The sequence below is a fragment of the Carcharhinus amblyrhynchos genome, chromosome 19 (assembly GCF_965287045.1).
Source record: "Carcharhinus amblyrhynchos chromosome 19, sCarAmb.v2.hapA, whole genome shotgun sequence".
Lineage (NCBI taxonomy): Eukaryota > Metazoa > Chordata > Chondrichthyes > Carcharhiniformes > Carcharhinidae > Carcharhinus > Carcharhinus amblyrhynchos.
The window spans coordinates 43,346,790-43,360,395 of NC_137342.1; the positions used below are offsets into that span (position 1 = coordinate 43,346,790).

Below are 13,606 nucleotides of genomic sequence, written 5' to 3' on the forward strand. Positions count from 1 at the left end.
TGCCTCAATGGCTCTTCACTGGGGGGTTACAGTTTCACGACTATTGGCAAAGTTTTACCATTTCACCCCTAAGTTTTCCCATTTTTGACGCAAGAAGTTAGGCAGTAAGAGTCAGCAGGTTTTCAGGAGTGAGCACCATTACTGATATTCAAGCATCAGCACTTTCCAACAGAAGTCGATGGATAGTAATCAGGAGCAGGAGTCCTGGTTGAATCCCACTCCTTGCTCTCTCACCACCACCCCGCCCCTCAATCCATTTTTTAAAAAGCACTTCAACATTGAAAGTGTACTAAAAAGTACACAGCACTGAAAGATTTAATTCAGTCTCCCTCAGGCTCTGTTGCATGCAACCTCTTATTAACAAGACATATTTGCCTCTCAGATCAGATTAGAAAGGTAATGAGCACGAATTTTAATACACGTCCTCTAAGAGATGCGGAGGATGTCAAATCAAATCTCGCAAATGATTAAAGGTTAGCTCATCTGCTGATTTCTTTTTAAACGCTGCCCTACTCAAAATCTTTACAGCTCCATCCTTAAACAGAGCTTTGTGCAATATTTACCTCATGGAGGCAATTTCAGAATCCCCCCCATTACCGGAAAAGTGATCAGAAGAGTTTTGATGAATGATGCATTCAACCCATTCAGATGTGGAAGAAATCTTAACTGAATCGTTTTCCTCTCACTGTGTGAAAGCAAAGGCTCTTAATCATGAGAAATCTATTAATCATAGAATCCCTACAGTGCAGTAGGGCGCCATTCAATCCATCGAGTCTGCATTGACCACAATCCCATCCAGGTCTTCTCCCCATAACCCCTGTTCACTGTCTGTGTGGAGCTTGCATGTTCTCCCTGGGCCTGCATGGGTTTCCTCCGGGTGCTCCGATTTCCTCCCACAGTCCAAAGGTGTGCGGGTTAGGTAGATTAGCCATGTTAAATTATTCCTCAGTGTCAGAGGGGTTAGGAGGATAAATATGTGGGGTTACAGGGATAGGACAGGACCTGGGTGGGATTGCAGGCTCGATGGGCCAAATGGCCACCTTCTGCATCGTGGCCATTCTCTGATTCTATAAACTGCCCAGAGTCTGATTAATGCTGGCTCGGTAAAGCTCTCCATGTACAAATGCTAGAAAAACCCCAACACAATTCACAGTGATTCTGGGGTTGACATGTGCAGATACAAAGTCTTCATTGACAGAGGAATTTTAGGACAGAATGTGTCCTGGGGAGGCGGGACAAAGGGCCAGATGATGGGATGCTCTTGGAATATCTGGGACTGTTGGGTCACCCTGGATCATAGTGAGGAACGGCATCCTACTTGATCAACCCAAGTGATGTTCCGAACTCATCCTCATCCCAGAGTACAGAGACACACGTGCCCCAGCAGGGGCAGAGGATAATTCATCAGTTCACAACACAGAGTGATCGTAACAGCCTCGGGACCCCACAGCAAGGCCTGGACATTGCTCCCTGCACATCAAAAGAGAACCTTTTACCTTGGACCTGTGGAGTCTAGATATTGGTTGCCCTTCTAAATGTGAAGTGTTTGATGTGCGAGGAATGGACAAAATTGTAAACCCACCAGGGACTGAGACCTCCTCTTGCTGTCCTGAACCTTCCACTAATATTTGTTAACTCCTGCATCAAATCTCTCTGTTCCTCAACTGGCGCCTACACGCTGCAAAAAACCTAAGCGTGTTGATTTGATGGAGAGAGCACTTTTCTAAAAACAGGAACGATTTGAGTAAGGGGCAAGATGCTGAACAAGACAGCAGGTGCTAGAAACTCAAGCACGCCTTTCAGGTCCAACTTCCCTCACCCAATCATCGCCTATGTTTCTCGTCCTGCCACAGGCATCTTTCAGGCATTCTGAGTAGCCGTCTAAAACAGGTATCGGGTCTTTTTGAAACACTAATGTATGTCAAAGAGCCCATCAAACAAAAGCAGTGACCCAACATTTCAGTTTTGGCAAGTGCGGCATGGTGGCACAGTGGTTAACACTGCTGCCTCACAGTGCCAGGGATCCAGGTTCAATTCCAGCCTCGGGTCACTGTTTGTGTGGAGTTTGAACATTGTCCCCATGTCTGCATGGGTCTCCTCCAGGTGCTCTGGTTTCGTCCCATAGTCCAAAGAAACGCAGGTTAGGTTGATTTTGGCCGTGCTGAATTGACCCCAGTGTCAAGGGGACTAGCAGGGTAAATATGAGGGGTGGTCTAATAGAGGTCCATAAAATAATAGACAATCAAACATCTTTTCCCAAAGGTAGGGTATAGGTTTAAGATGAGAGTGGAGATATACAAAAGGGTCAGAGGGGCAATTTTTTCCCACAGAGGGTGGTGAGTGTCTGGAACAAGCTGCCAGAGGTAGTAGTAGAGGGGGGACAATTTTGTCTGTTAAAAAGCGTTTAGACAGTTACATGGATAAGATGGGTATAGAGGGATATGGGCCAAACAAGGGCAATTTGGACTTGCTTACGAGTTTAAAAAACAGGCAGCATGGTTAAGTTGGGCTGAAGGGCCTGTGTCAATGCTGTAAGCCTCTATGAGTCTATGTAGGGTTATGGGAATAGGACTCAGGTTGGACTGTGGTCGGTGCAGAATCAATGGGCTGAATGGCCTCCTTCTGCATTGTTGCGATTCTAAGCTGGCAGCTTGTGCTGGAATGCCAGACAGCAGCAAGGTATGCATAGAATATTAATCAGGCCCAATTTCAGGTCATGCGCCAGTCTCCTGGTCGCGACCTGTGCTGTACCACGCAGGTGGGCCAGAAAAAAAAATCCTACCTGCAAGTTAAATCCTTAAAGACATGTTGAGGAGCTCCTCTCCTCATTATCTTATTTATAGTTCGCTAAAACTTTCTTTTGAAAAAAAAGTAAGACCAGTGAAAGTACTTCCACGCAGCCATTTGAACTGAAAGAAACAAAAAGCCTTTAACACATCATCACTATGGAAACAGATGGGTCCAAAAAGACAACTTATAAAAACTTCCTGAAAGCGAAAGGGTGCTGTTGAGACCCAGTCAGAGGCTGTCCCGTGTGGCGGCCATTGTGTTTACTGAGCAAAGTCGCCACGTGACATCCCGTCTGGTGACTGTGGGCTGTTGCAAGGTTTTATAAAGCTAATTAAATACAAAGTGAAGCTCTGAGAGGTTGCATTAAAGAAGCAAGCCTGCTTGACCCAAAAGAGGCTTCATCTTGGAGGACAATTTGCATAAAGTGCATTAAAACGTTCACAAGTAGGTTAAGTACAACAGGAGTAAATGGGAACTTTATAAACCTAAGTGTGGCAAATTAAACTGGCTTTTACTGCCTGCCTCATAAAATAGATCAGTCATCAACAAATTCCACGTTTAAGGAAATACTCTGCCTCATCGCGCACACATCTTAGGTGGCGGGTAAATAGCGATTGGTGAATTGAATTTGGCCTTGGAGGGAGTGCAGAGGAGGTTTACTAGGCTGATACCGGAGTTGAGGGGGTTGAGCTATGAGGAGAGGCTGAATAAACTAGGCTTGTACTCGTTAGAGTTTAGAAGAATGAGGGGAGATCTCATTGAGACGTATAAGATGATGAGTGGGATGGATAGGATAGAGGTGGAGAGGCTCTTCCCGCTCAGAAAGGACAGTAGGACTAGGGGGCACAGCCTCAAGATAAAGGGGGGGCGGTTTAGAACGGAGTTGAGGAGGAACTTCTTCACTCAAAGGGTGGTGAATCTCTGGAATTCTCTACCCGTTGAGGTGGTGGAGGCTGCCTCGCTAAATATTCTTAAGACGCGGGTTGATGGGTTTTTGATAAGCGAGGGGATTAAGGGTTATGGGGAGAGGGCAGGAATGTGGAACTGAGCCACGACAGATCAGCCATGATCTTATTGAATGGCGGGGCAGGCTCGAAGGGCTGGATGGCCTACTCCTGCTCCTATTTCTTATGTTCTTATGAATTCAGTGCGGAACTGGGATTTAATTCCCTCCGTGCACTCTGTTTATTTTAAACAAATGGGTTAATGGGTTTTATTTAAATAACACAAGGCAGTAACTTGGCACCCAGATGTTAACCGTTCAGAGGAGGTTAACATTTGCATCCCAAAACCCAATTCCATTGCTGTAACAAAATGGTTTGGGGATTTACGTGTAACTGCCAGGCTGAGCCAGGCAGGGGTCCCCGGTTATATACACAAGATGTGGGTAGGACCCAGTGTTGGTATTGGGGCAGGTTGGGTGCTCACAAAGGGCAAGGGGTCGGAATGAGCAGTATGAGACAGTCAGGAAGGCTCAGCACAACTGGGGCCACGGTTGATTCTTTATGGCTGGCTGCTGTCAACAAATCAGAACCTCTGTCAATTGGTGGGCCTCACACGGACAAGCTCAGCGCCGTACACTTGCATCTTGAAGCTATCTGCGCAGTCTATTGGAGAGGGGCCTTGGGAGATGTGGGGGGGAGGAGAAGGGGGTGCATAGAACCATTCTGTGGGAGCTCTGGTATTCAACATAAGCTTGTCAGACCTGCCCCAATTTTCTTTGTATCAGCTGGAAGGGGGGCAGACCTAGGATGCCCTGAATTTTCGCTGAGCTAGATGAGAGGGGCTGGGACCGCAATCCCCCCACCCCCACAAAAACCCAGCTCAGGCTTAGTGGGTGAGAGACCCCCCCTATCCACCCAGTATAACCAAGTTCTACCTAATATTTGCCCCTGGCTATCATGACAGTGCTCCAGATCACAGAATGTACAGCACAGAGACAGGTCCTTTAGCCCAAACTGATCCAAGCTAACCCCATTTGCCTGCATTTGGTCTATATCTCTCTGAACCTTTCCTACCCATGTTCCTTTTGTCCGATTACATTGTTAAATTCCTCATCTAGTGCCTATTTTAACTTCCTGTTAACAGATTTCCCACAGCTTTACCGCTGGGTTCTTAAGACCTCAGGATAGCAGAACAAACCCTGGTAACCTATCAACTGTTGAGGCCAATTAGAGGGCAGCTTGTAAATTTCCAGCACAATTACAGGTTTTCCCTTTATTCGAGATTGTTTTGCATTTGGGACAAATTGTAATGTCCAGTGTGACAGATCCACATGGTCTCTACACACAGACAAAGCTGAACCACGTCCCTTGGTAACTGTGGTAGTTTCTGATGTGCCAAATTTGCTCTGTTTATGCTGTAGGGAGAATCAGGCAGCAGAGAGGGACGGTGCATGTGCAAAAGCTCTTCACTCAGACATCATTTTGCTAATCCAGCTGGGGGTGTCTCTTGATGCTGGGAGGTGTGTGCAGCTTACCAACGCTGTAAGCACATTGCCCCAACAGCTACACCCCAAACTGACTAGGCGGACCTCTTGCACTGCCAGGACTCAAAACTGGGAAGCTATCCTGGGAAAGACAACCTGACCATGGGGACAATTCCTTCCCACACTTTCCTTTTTGTGAATTTTCCTCTTATTCTAAGCCTTTTAGGTTTCAACTTCTGCTTCCCAGCCTTGTAACACTTGTGGCTGCCATGTGGTCAGCTCTCAGAGGGTCTCCTGGCACACTGGCAAAATTCACCAAGAACTCCTGCTCTCCCAACCGTTCCTCAGTCTTTGGGCAATCTTTCTGAGGCCAATTTTTAACTGGTGTCCTGCACCTTTCCACTGAATTCTGGACATTTACCTCAGCTCCAAGTGTTTCTCCTTCAATCAAGGACTTTCAAGGCAATGTCATCCTTGCTTCGTAGACAAGCAGACAACAATGCTAAGCTCTTCTTACCCATTTCCCTTCTTAATTACCTGCTGCACCTGCAAATGAACTCCTTGTTATTCATGCACAAGGACACCCAGATCCCTCTGCACAGCAGCATGCAGGTCCTCACCTGCCATTTCCTTCCTGTCATCAATAGATCGCAATGGATCCAGAGTACTCTCTGACTTGTACGGCCTAGTTAAATATCACAGTGAATAGAATCTGAACTGAGGTTTCTCTAGATCAACTTGAAACATTCCACCTTAGCGGCCGTTTCCCCCAACGTTATTTAATCTTTTGCTGTTTACAGCACACGAAGCATTTTCAGGTCAATGGGACAATGTTTCTGACAGGAAGAGTTTGGTGAGAAATACTTCCAATGGGGGGGGCAAAAGAGGTGACTTCACTTCTCTAAGAAACATGGCAAAGTACTGACAGAATATTTCAATGTCTGTTGTATCTTGGGGCACAAATAAAGTGACATCTTTTCCAAAAGGAAAAAGAAACACAGGTTATATATGAATGAAAGACCATGCAAATAGGCACAGAAACACAGGCTACAGCTTATCGAGGCATCCCTGAGCACAGCCAGCACCTCAGTGAAGAACGTTCACTCCCGGTTCTCTTATTTACATTTGCAAATAAGGTAATTTATTCAGGGACACAGCTTGTATTAAATCTCTCCAGAAGTTAATGTAACAGTGACAATTGTTTAGGTAACAGCGTCATGGTTGATCTGATATTGTGCGTTATTAGTTTAACAAATGAGTTAATAGGTTTAAATTGGAACTCCCTCGTCTCTCATTTTAATGGGAGATATTTTAATGTCAAACAAAATGGTTTTTCACTTACTGGTCAGTTTGTTTATTTATTTATCCATTTGCTTTACTGACATGTTCCTGCATCACATGCCTCTCCCATGTAAGAAGAATCGTAGAATGGTGATAGCACAGGAGGAGGCCATTCAGCCCGTCATGGCTGTGTTGGCTTTCTGCTTGATTAATTCACCTAATCCCACCCCCAGGCCTTTATCCTGTAATCCCTCAAGTATTTCAGGTAATTATCTAAGCCTCTTTTGCCAGCCCCAACTCCACAGTTTAAGGGAGCCCATTCCGGTCCCTAACTGCCTGCTGGGTCAGTATGTTTCTGCCCATTGCTTCTACCGTCCACCATGCTAAGCTGGTGTTCTCTGGTTCTGGAATCATCCACCAATGGGAACAGTTTCTACTCAGTCTAGAAGGAGTGGAGGGGATGGAACCCAACGCCTAGCCTCTGAATGCCAACCTTGTATCTGGCCACCAGTGGGTACATGGGTGTAAGAGCTTTGAATCTTTTGAGTTTTGAAGGTGTGTTGATTGCAGGGCTAGGAAACAGGCAAAGGGAGTTTCTGATCATAGCTTTTTTTTATTTCTGGGACTTGGGGGCATGACTGGTTGGCCAGCATTTATTGCCCATCCCTAATTGCCCTTGTTCAGATGGCATTTGAGAGCCAACCACATTGCTGTGATTCTGGAGTCACATGCAGGCCAGACCAGGAAAGGACTGCGGATTTCCTTCCCTAAAGGACATTAGTGAACTAGATGGGTTTCTCCAACAATCGACAGTGGGTTCATGGTCATCAGTAGATTTAAATTCCAGATTTTTGTTTTATTGAATTCAAATTCCACTAGCTGCCATGGTGGGATTCGAACCGGGATCCCCAGTACATCAGCTGAGTCTCTGGATTAATAGGCCAGTGATAATACCATGAGGCCATTGCATCATGCATGTCCAATCTTCAACTGCTGGGTGTCACTCACCCCTGCTTTCTCAGTGAGCTTTGAGAGGTTGGTTCCAGGGATGAGGGGCTGCAGTTTGCTGGACAGATTGGAGAAGCTGGGATCATACACCTTGGAGAGGAGAAGGTTGAGTGGAAATTTGACAGCCGTGTTCAAATCATGAGGGACCATGGCAGAGTAGATAGGCGGAAATTGTTCCTTTTGGTGAAAAGGGTCCAGTAGCAGAGATGTAGATTTAAAGTGATTGGAAAATAAACAAGAAAAACTTTACTTTATGCAACGAGTGGTTAGGATCAGGAATGCACTGTCTGAGAGTGTGGTGGAGACAGATTCACACAGCAAGTGGTTAGGATCTGGAATGCATTCTTTGAGAGTGTGGTGGAGACAGATTCACACAGCAAGTGATTAGGATCTGGAATGCATTGTTTGAGAGTGTGGTGGAGACAGATTCATATAGTGAGTGGTTAGGATCTGGAATGCAGTGTCTAAGAGTCTGATGGAGACAAACACACACAGTGTGAGGTTAGGGTCTGGAATGCACTGTTTGAGAGTGTGGTGGAGACAGATTCATATAGTGAGTGGTTAGGATCTGGAATGCAGTGACTGAGAGTCTGATGGAGACAAACACACACAGTGTGAGGTTAGGGTCTGGAATGCACTGTCTGAGAGTCTGATGGAGACAAACACACACAGTGTGAGGTTAGGGTCTGGAATGCACTGTCTGAGATTGAGGTGGAGAAGACTCACACAATGAGTGGTTAGGATCTGGAATGCACTGTCTGAGATTGAGGTGGAGACAGATTCACACGGCAAGTGGTTAGGACCTGGAATGCGCTGCCTGACAGTGTATTCGAGACAGGTTCAATCACAGCCTTTAAAAAGAATAGAATAAGCACTTGAAGAGGAAATAATTGTAGAACTATGGGGAGGGGAGTGGGTCTAGCTAAACTGCTCTTGCAGAGTGCTGGCAATGGGCTGAATGGCCTCCTCCTGTGTTGTAACCATTCTACGATTTAAAGTGAGAGACCCTGGCTGACTAATTTCCCTATCTTCCCTCCTGAACTCCATTCAGCATCCCCAAACTGCAGGAGGTCCGACACCTCACTACACTGGGAATACTGATGTGCGCTTTCATACAATCACTCAGTGTTAATGCCCGTTCAAGAGGTTTGCAGAAAATAAAAACTTTTTTACAATCTTCTTGCCTGCCTCTCCTGGAGATGTTGATTCAGTCCAGGCTGTCACTGCATGGGTATCCACTCCAATATCTTGAAGCAAGTCTTTACCCTATATGTGTGGGCGCAGACAATGAAGGTGGCACAAAATCCCATCTTGGGATGGTGGGAACACCAGATACACACTTTACAATAGTGGGGACTGAGAGTGTGGTGGTTCCTGACTAGCAGGATTCTGTCATCCATGTCTAATCCAAGGGCACTGACACCATTGCCAGAATTTTACCAGCCCGCCCATCACAGGAATCGGAGCAGGCAAGGGGCAGACCATGGAAAGATCCATTGACTTTGGGGTGGGATTTTTTGGTTTTGAGATGAGTGAGGCCATAAAATCCTGCAACATGTATAGTTCTTGCACTCATCAACTTGAGGAAGCGAAGTGGAGAACATGCCCTTGTCTACATCAATGGGGACAAAATAGAAAGGGTTGAGAACTTCAACTGGAGGGACCTGCCCTGGTCCCTCCATGCCAATGCTATAGTTAAGAAAACTCATCAATGCCTCTACTTTCTCAGAAGACTGAGGAAATTTGGCATGTCATTTACAACTCTCACCAACTTTTACAGATGCATTCTTTCTGGTTGTATCACAGCTTGGTGTGGCTACTGCTCTGCCCAAGGCTGCAAGAAACTACAGAGGGTCATGAATATAGCCCAATCCATCACGCAAACCAGCCCCCATCCACTGACTCTGTTTACACTTCCCACTGCCTCGGCAAAGCAGCCAGCATAATTAAGGACCCCATGTACCCCGGACATACTCTATTTTATCATCTTCAGTCGGGAAAAGGATACAAAAGGATGGGGTAGCGTACCAACCAACTCAAGAACAGCTTCTTCCCTGCTGCTATTGGACTTTTGAATAGACCTACCTTGCATTAAGTTGATCTCTCTCTCTACGCCCTAGCTATGACTGTAACACAACATTCTGCACTCTCTCCTTTCCTTCTCTATGAATGGTATGCTTTGTCTGTATAACGTGCAAGTAACAGTACGTTTCACTGTATACTAATACATATGACAATAGTAAATCAAATCAAGTCCATAGGACAGTGGCAGAACACTGGTCCTTGTTGCAGCTAATGGCTCAGGTCAGGTAAATTCCAAGGGACAGTTTTAGAATAAAATAGGCGAACAGTACCACAAGTGTCCCCTTGTTTCAAAATAACCAACTCTGATCAGATACCAGAAGAAACATGACATCTTAACCTGTCAGGCGCTCCATGTCAGGAGAGGGAGAATGGACTCAGAAACGACCGAAGACAGATGAATGGAACTGTTTCTTTTGGGGTTGCTCTTCTGGGCCAGGAGCAGCCCCTAACAATGCCCTGTACACCCCAGCCCCACCCCCCTTCACCTCCGCATTTGAAACAGGGGTCTCAAAACGTAGACACCTCACAACACTACCGGGTGTGAGGCTAAGGCAGGTAGAACGGAGGTAGGACAAGCATCGATTAAACTCACATTTCCAGGGGAGCTGGAAAAGCCCTTGGACTGTACATGCCAGTGAGTCTTTAACAAGAGATATATATTGTAAATACAATCTGGAAATGGAAACGTACTGAAGCAACTCGGAATTGAATTTTACGTCACGTCAATTGAATTTGTCAGGGACTTTGACAAATTTTAACGAATTAAGGTTTGTTTTGGGGGTGGGGGCAGGGAAATGTGATGGGACAAGTAACGAGTTGTTTGGACTTTTTAAGATCAAGACATCAGCTACGGTGGTTAACTCAGCTCCCCTGACCCTGTGCAACGTAATAACTCAACGTTCTATCATTTGTAGCTTGAACCAAGTCCCTCAACAACCAATGAGAGAGAGAGAGCAGAGAAAAAGAATAGTCTTGATCACTAATGTCAGAAGATACAGGGAGAAGGGAAGAAGAAGAGGGGGGTGTGGGGGCAAAAAAAAAACAAGGACAGAAATACACAATCACCACACAAAGATTAAACAACTGCAAACAACAGATGAATGAGAGAGAAATGGAATTGTTTTTTGACGCCAATTCCCTGTTTGAAGGAGGTTTGGTCAAAAAAAGAGGAACACACACAAGAGCAAAAACAAATTAAAACACGTTTAACCTTTGGTCTCTTTAGTGGGACACTGCTGACCTCGACATCTGCTTTTGCGATTAAGTTAAGTACCACAGCCACCACTGAGCAATTAGGGAGGTCAATCTTATTTTTAATGAGTGCAACAAGTTATTAGTTGACCACTTTAATGCGCTAAATTCTTTCAGACCCGTGGTTAAACAGTGTTTGAAGACATGTGCAGATTGTTATAAAGCTGTAATTTCCAGGAAGTTACCTTCTCCCAACACATTCCACCCTGTTGAAAGCTGCAGTATATATTTTTTTGCGAGCCCCATTATAATGCGGGCGACATGCTTGGCTCTCGAAACCGCAAACAAATTCAATCTTTATGTTGGGGTTCTGCACTGCATTAACCATTTCCAAGTTTCTCCAATTTATTGTCTCGTTCCCCACCCCCACCTCCGCACACCTCAGCAATCCCTAACAGGGACAACACAATCAAAACGAATGGCAGGGGCAGGTTCGAAGGGCTGAATGGCCTACTCCTGATTCTAATTTCTATGTTTACTGACAGCCCGAATTACTGCCCAACAATGACAAGCGCTGGCAGGCTATTTGACTGCAAGAGCATCACAGTGGAGGCTGATCACAACCGCAGCTAAGATTCGCCCGCACACGATTTCTGACAAATTTTAACAGTAATTATGCAGAGAAACGATTAAGTGACCCTTTAAGACGGCACCTCTGCTCTTCCATGTACTAAGAAGGCATTGGATGTCCCGGAACATGAAGGACTGCTGGCTGCCCTATCATGCCCAAATGATTTTGGTGTTGAGTGCCAGTGGACCAAAAGTTGGCACAAAGATCAAGCTCGATCCCATTGACCTCAATCCTCATTTCTGCGTTTCCTGGAGGGTGGTCACTGCAGGGTTGTGGGGGTCCCTGGTCAATCTATCCCTCCTGCCCTAACCCAGAGGAACAGCAGCACTACCCTGACTAAAAGCAGCTCAGCCCAACAAAGCTGAGGGTCCAAATCGTGCAGCACAGGAGGCCATTCGATCCACCATGTTTCTGCTAGCTCTTTGGAATCATTATCCATTTACCATCCTCCCCCTGTTTACCCCTTCATCCCACTGCACTGCATTCCCCTGTTCCCCCCCAGCCTCAGCCCTCCCTGCAGATTCAGCCTCAAGATAAGTTTTGTGCCATTTCACACTGGGGAGCATGTTAACCAAATTCCTTCAGCAACCCTGTTTTTCTTTTGAAAAGGGAAAGTAGTATTTGTTTTTCAAGAGAAAAAAATTCATTTCTTTGCAAGATTAACAGTGGGAGAAGGTCGAGTCCCAAGTCATTAAAAAATAAATAACATGACTTGCAGTCAACCTGGATTCACAGAATCTTACAGTGCAGAAGGAGGCCATTTGGCCCATCGGGTCTGCACTGTCCATGATCCCATCCAGGGCCTATTCTCGCAACTCCTCATATTTACCCTGCTAATTCCCCTGACACAAGGGTTAATTGAGCATGGCCAATGCATCTAAGCTGCACACCTTTGGACTGTGGGAGGAAATCAGAGCACCCGGAGGACGGGAAGCTGGAGGATGCTTTGAGAAAATTAGGAAGGGTTCGGAGAATGCAGCAGATGACCCCCTTTGCAATGTTGTAGCATTTTCAGATCGCAGACATGCACACACACACACACCCTGGCAAACAATCACACACAAACCCTGAAAAAGCTACACAGCGGTGAGTGAGACAGGATCTGTTACTGTGATTATATACTGTAGCTTTCCCACATTGCACAATATTCACAAAGAAACAAGAAAAGGGCAGACGATACAGTACCTCCATGGTCTGAGACTGGTGCATGGCTTTGATTGCATTCTGTGCCATTGCCCTTGTGGAGAACGTAACAAATGCACAGCCTGTGGGGGTGGGAAAGGGGGACAGGGGAGCAGGAGAGACAAAAAAAACAACAAGACAAGAGGGTTGGACGCTTGTTAAACCAACACAACTCTACGAGAACGGCCACAAGACGACACTGTTCTCAGTAGTACATGAAAATACAACAGCTTTTTAACATTTCATTTTCACGTGGCATTTTTTTTTCTCTTTTAGCCAAGAACAGTCAGAGCAAGCCATGCCTCCCCTCCCCCACGCTGCCGGCCACCCTAAAGCACCTTGGTTAATGCACTCACGAGAGAAAGGAAAAGTAGGTCAACACACTATTTTACATACACAGCTGCCGCACTGGAAAGACGACACAGAACTCACTGTGGCTTGTACAACCTCGGAGCACACAGATCCCGGTTATGCGGTTAGCTGCCGCGCTGCCTGCTGTAGCACACACAGCTGTTCCTTCCACAAGAGATTCTCAAACCTCACCTCTGTCGGGGAGTGGGTCGAGGGGGGGGGGCTAAGGCCAGGAGGGAAAGGCCAGCTCTTTAATTTTGTACCGCGGGCAAAACTAAAATATGCTTTTCTCCCTGAAATAATTCAAAATATGGTTAAGTGAAATGTTTATTTTAAAAGAAGGCACTCCCCCCCCCACCCCCCCCCCCCAACTTCCTTCGGTTCACTTGAATTAACACGTGTGTACAAAGCAATGTTTCTGATGGTTCACGGTCTCGGAGGTGGGGTGGGGGTGAGGTACGTGACTGCTGGCTTTTGACCTGCCTCCAGTCAGGGTGGTACTGAGCAGAAGTGATGTTCTCTTTCCAAAAATATACATCTGCCTTTGTCTCACTGGAGGCTTCTGCGACATCGGGGAATGACAGGTCCCTTAGACCACACAAGGCTCTGAGGTTTCCTTTGACAGAATTCACTGCAAGCTTCAGGGAAACTCGTGATCT

General features: G+C 46.1%; 1 protein-coding gene across 18 annotated transcripts in view; it reads right to left on the minus strand.

Moving 5' to 3' along the window:
• The window catches only part of celf2 (cugbp, Elav-like family member 2), a 614,034-nt gene that overhangs the window by 55,898 nt on the left and 544,530 nt on the right, over positions 1 to 13,606 (minus strand). For all 18 annotated transcript variants that reach the window (XM_080207682.1, XM_080207689.1, XM_080207685.1 and 15 more), the window contains one exon: positions 12,600 to 12,679. In XM_080207682.1, the coding sequence (XP_080063808.1) occupies positions 12,600 to 12,679 (80 nt within the window). The remainder of the gene's footprint in view (positions 1 to 12,599; positions 12,680 to 13,606) is intronic.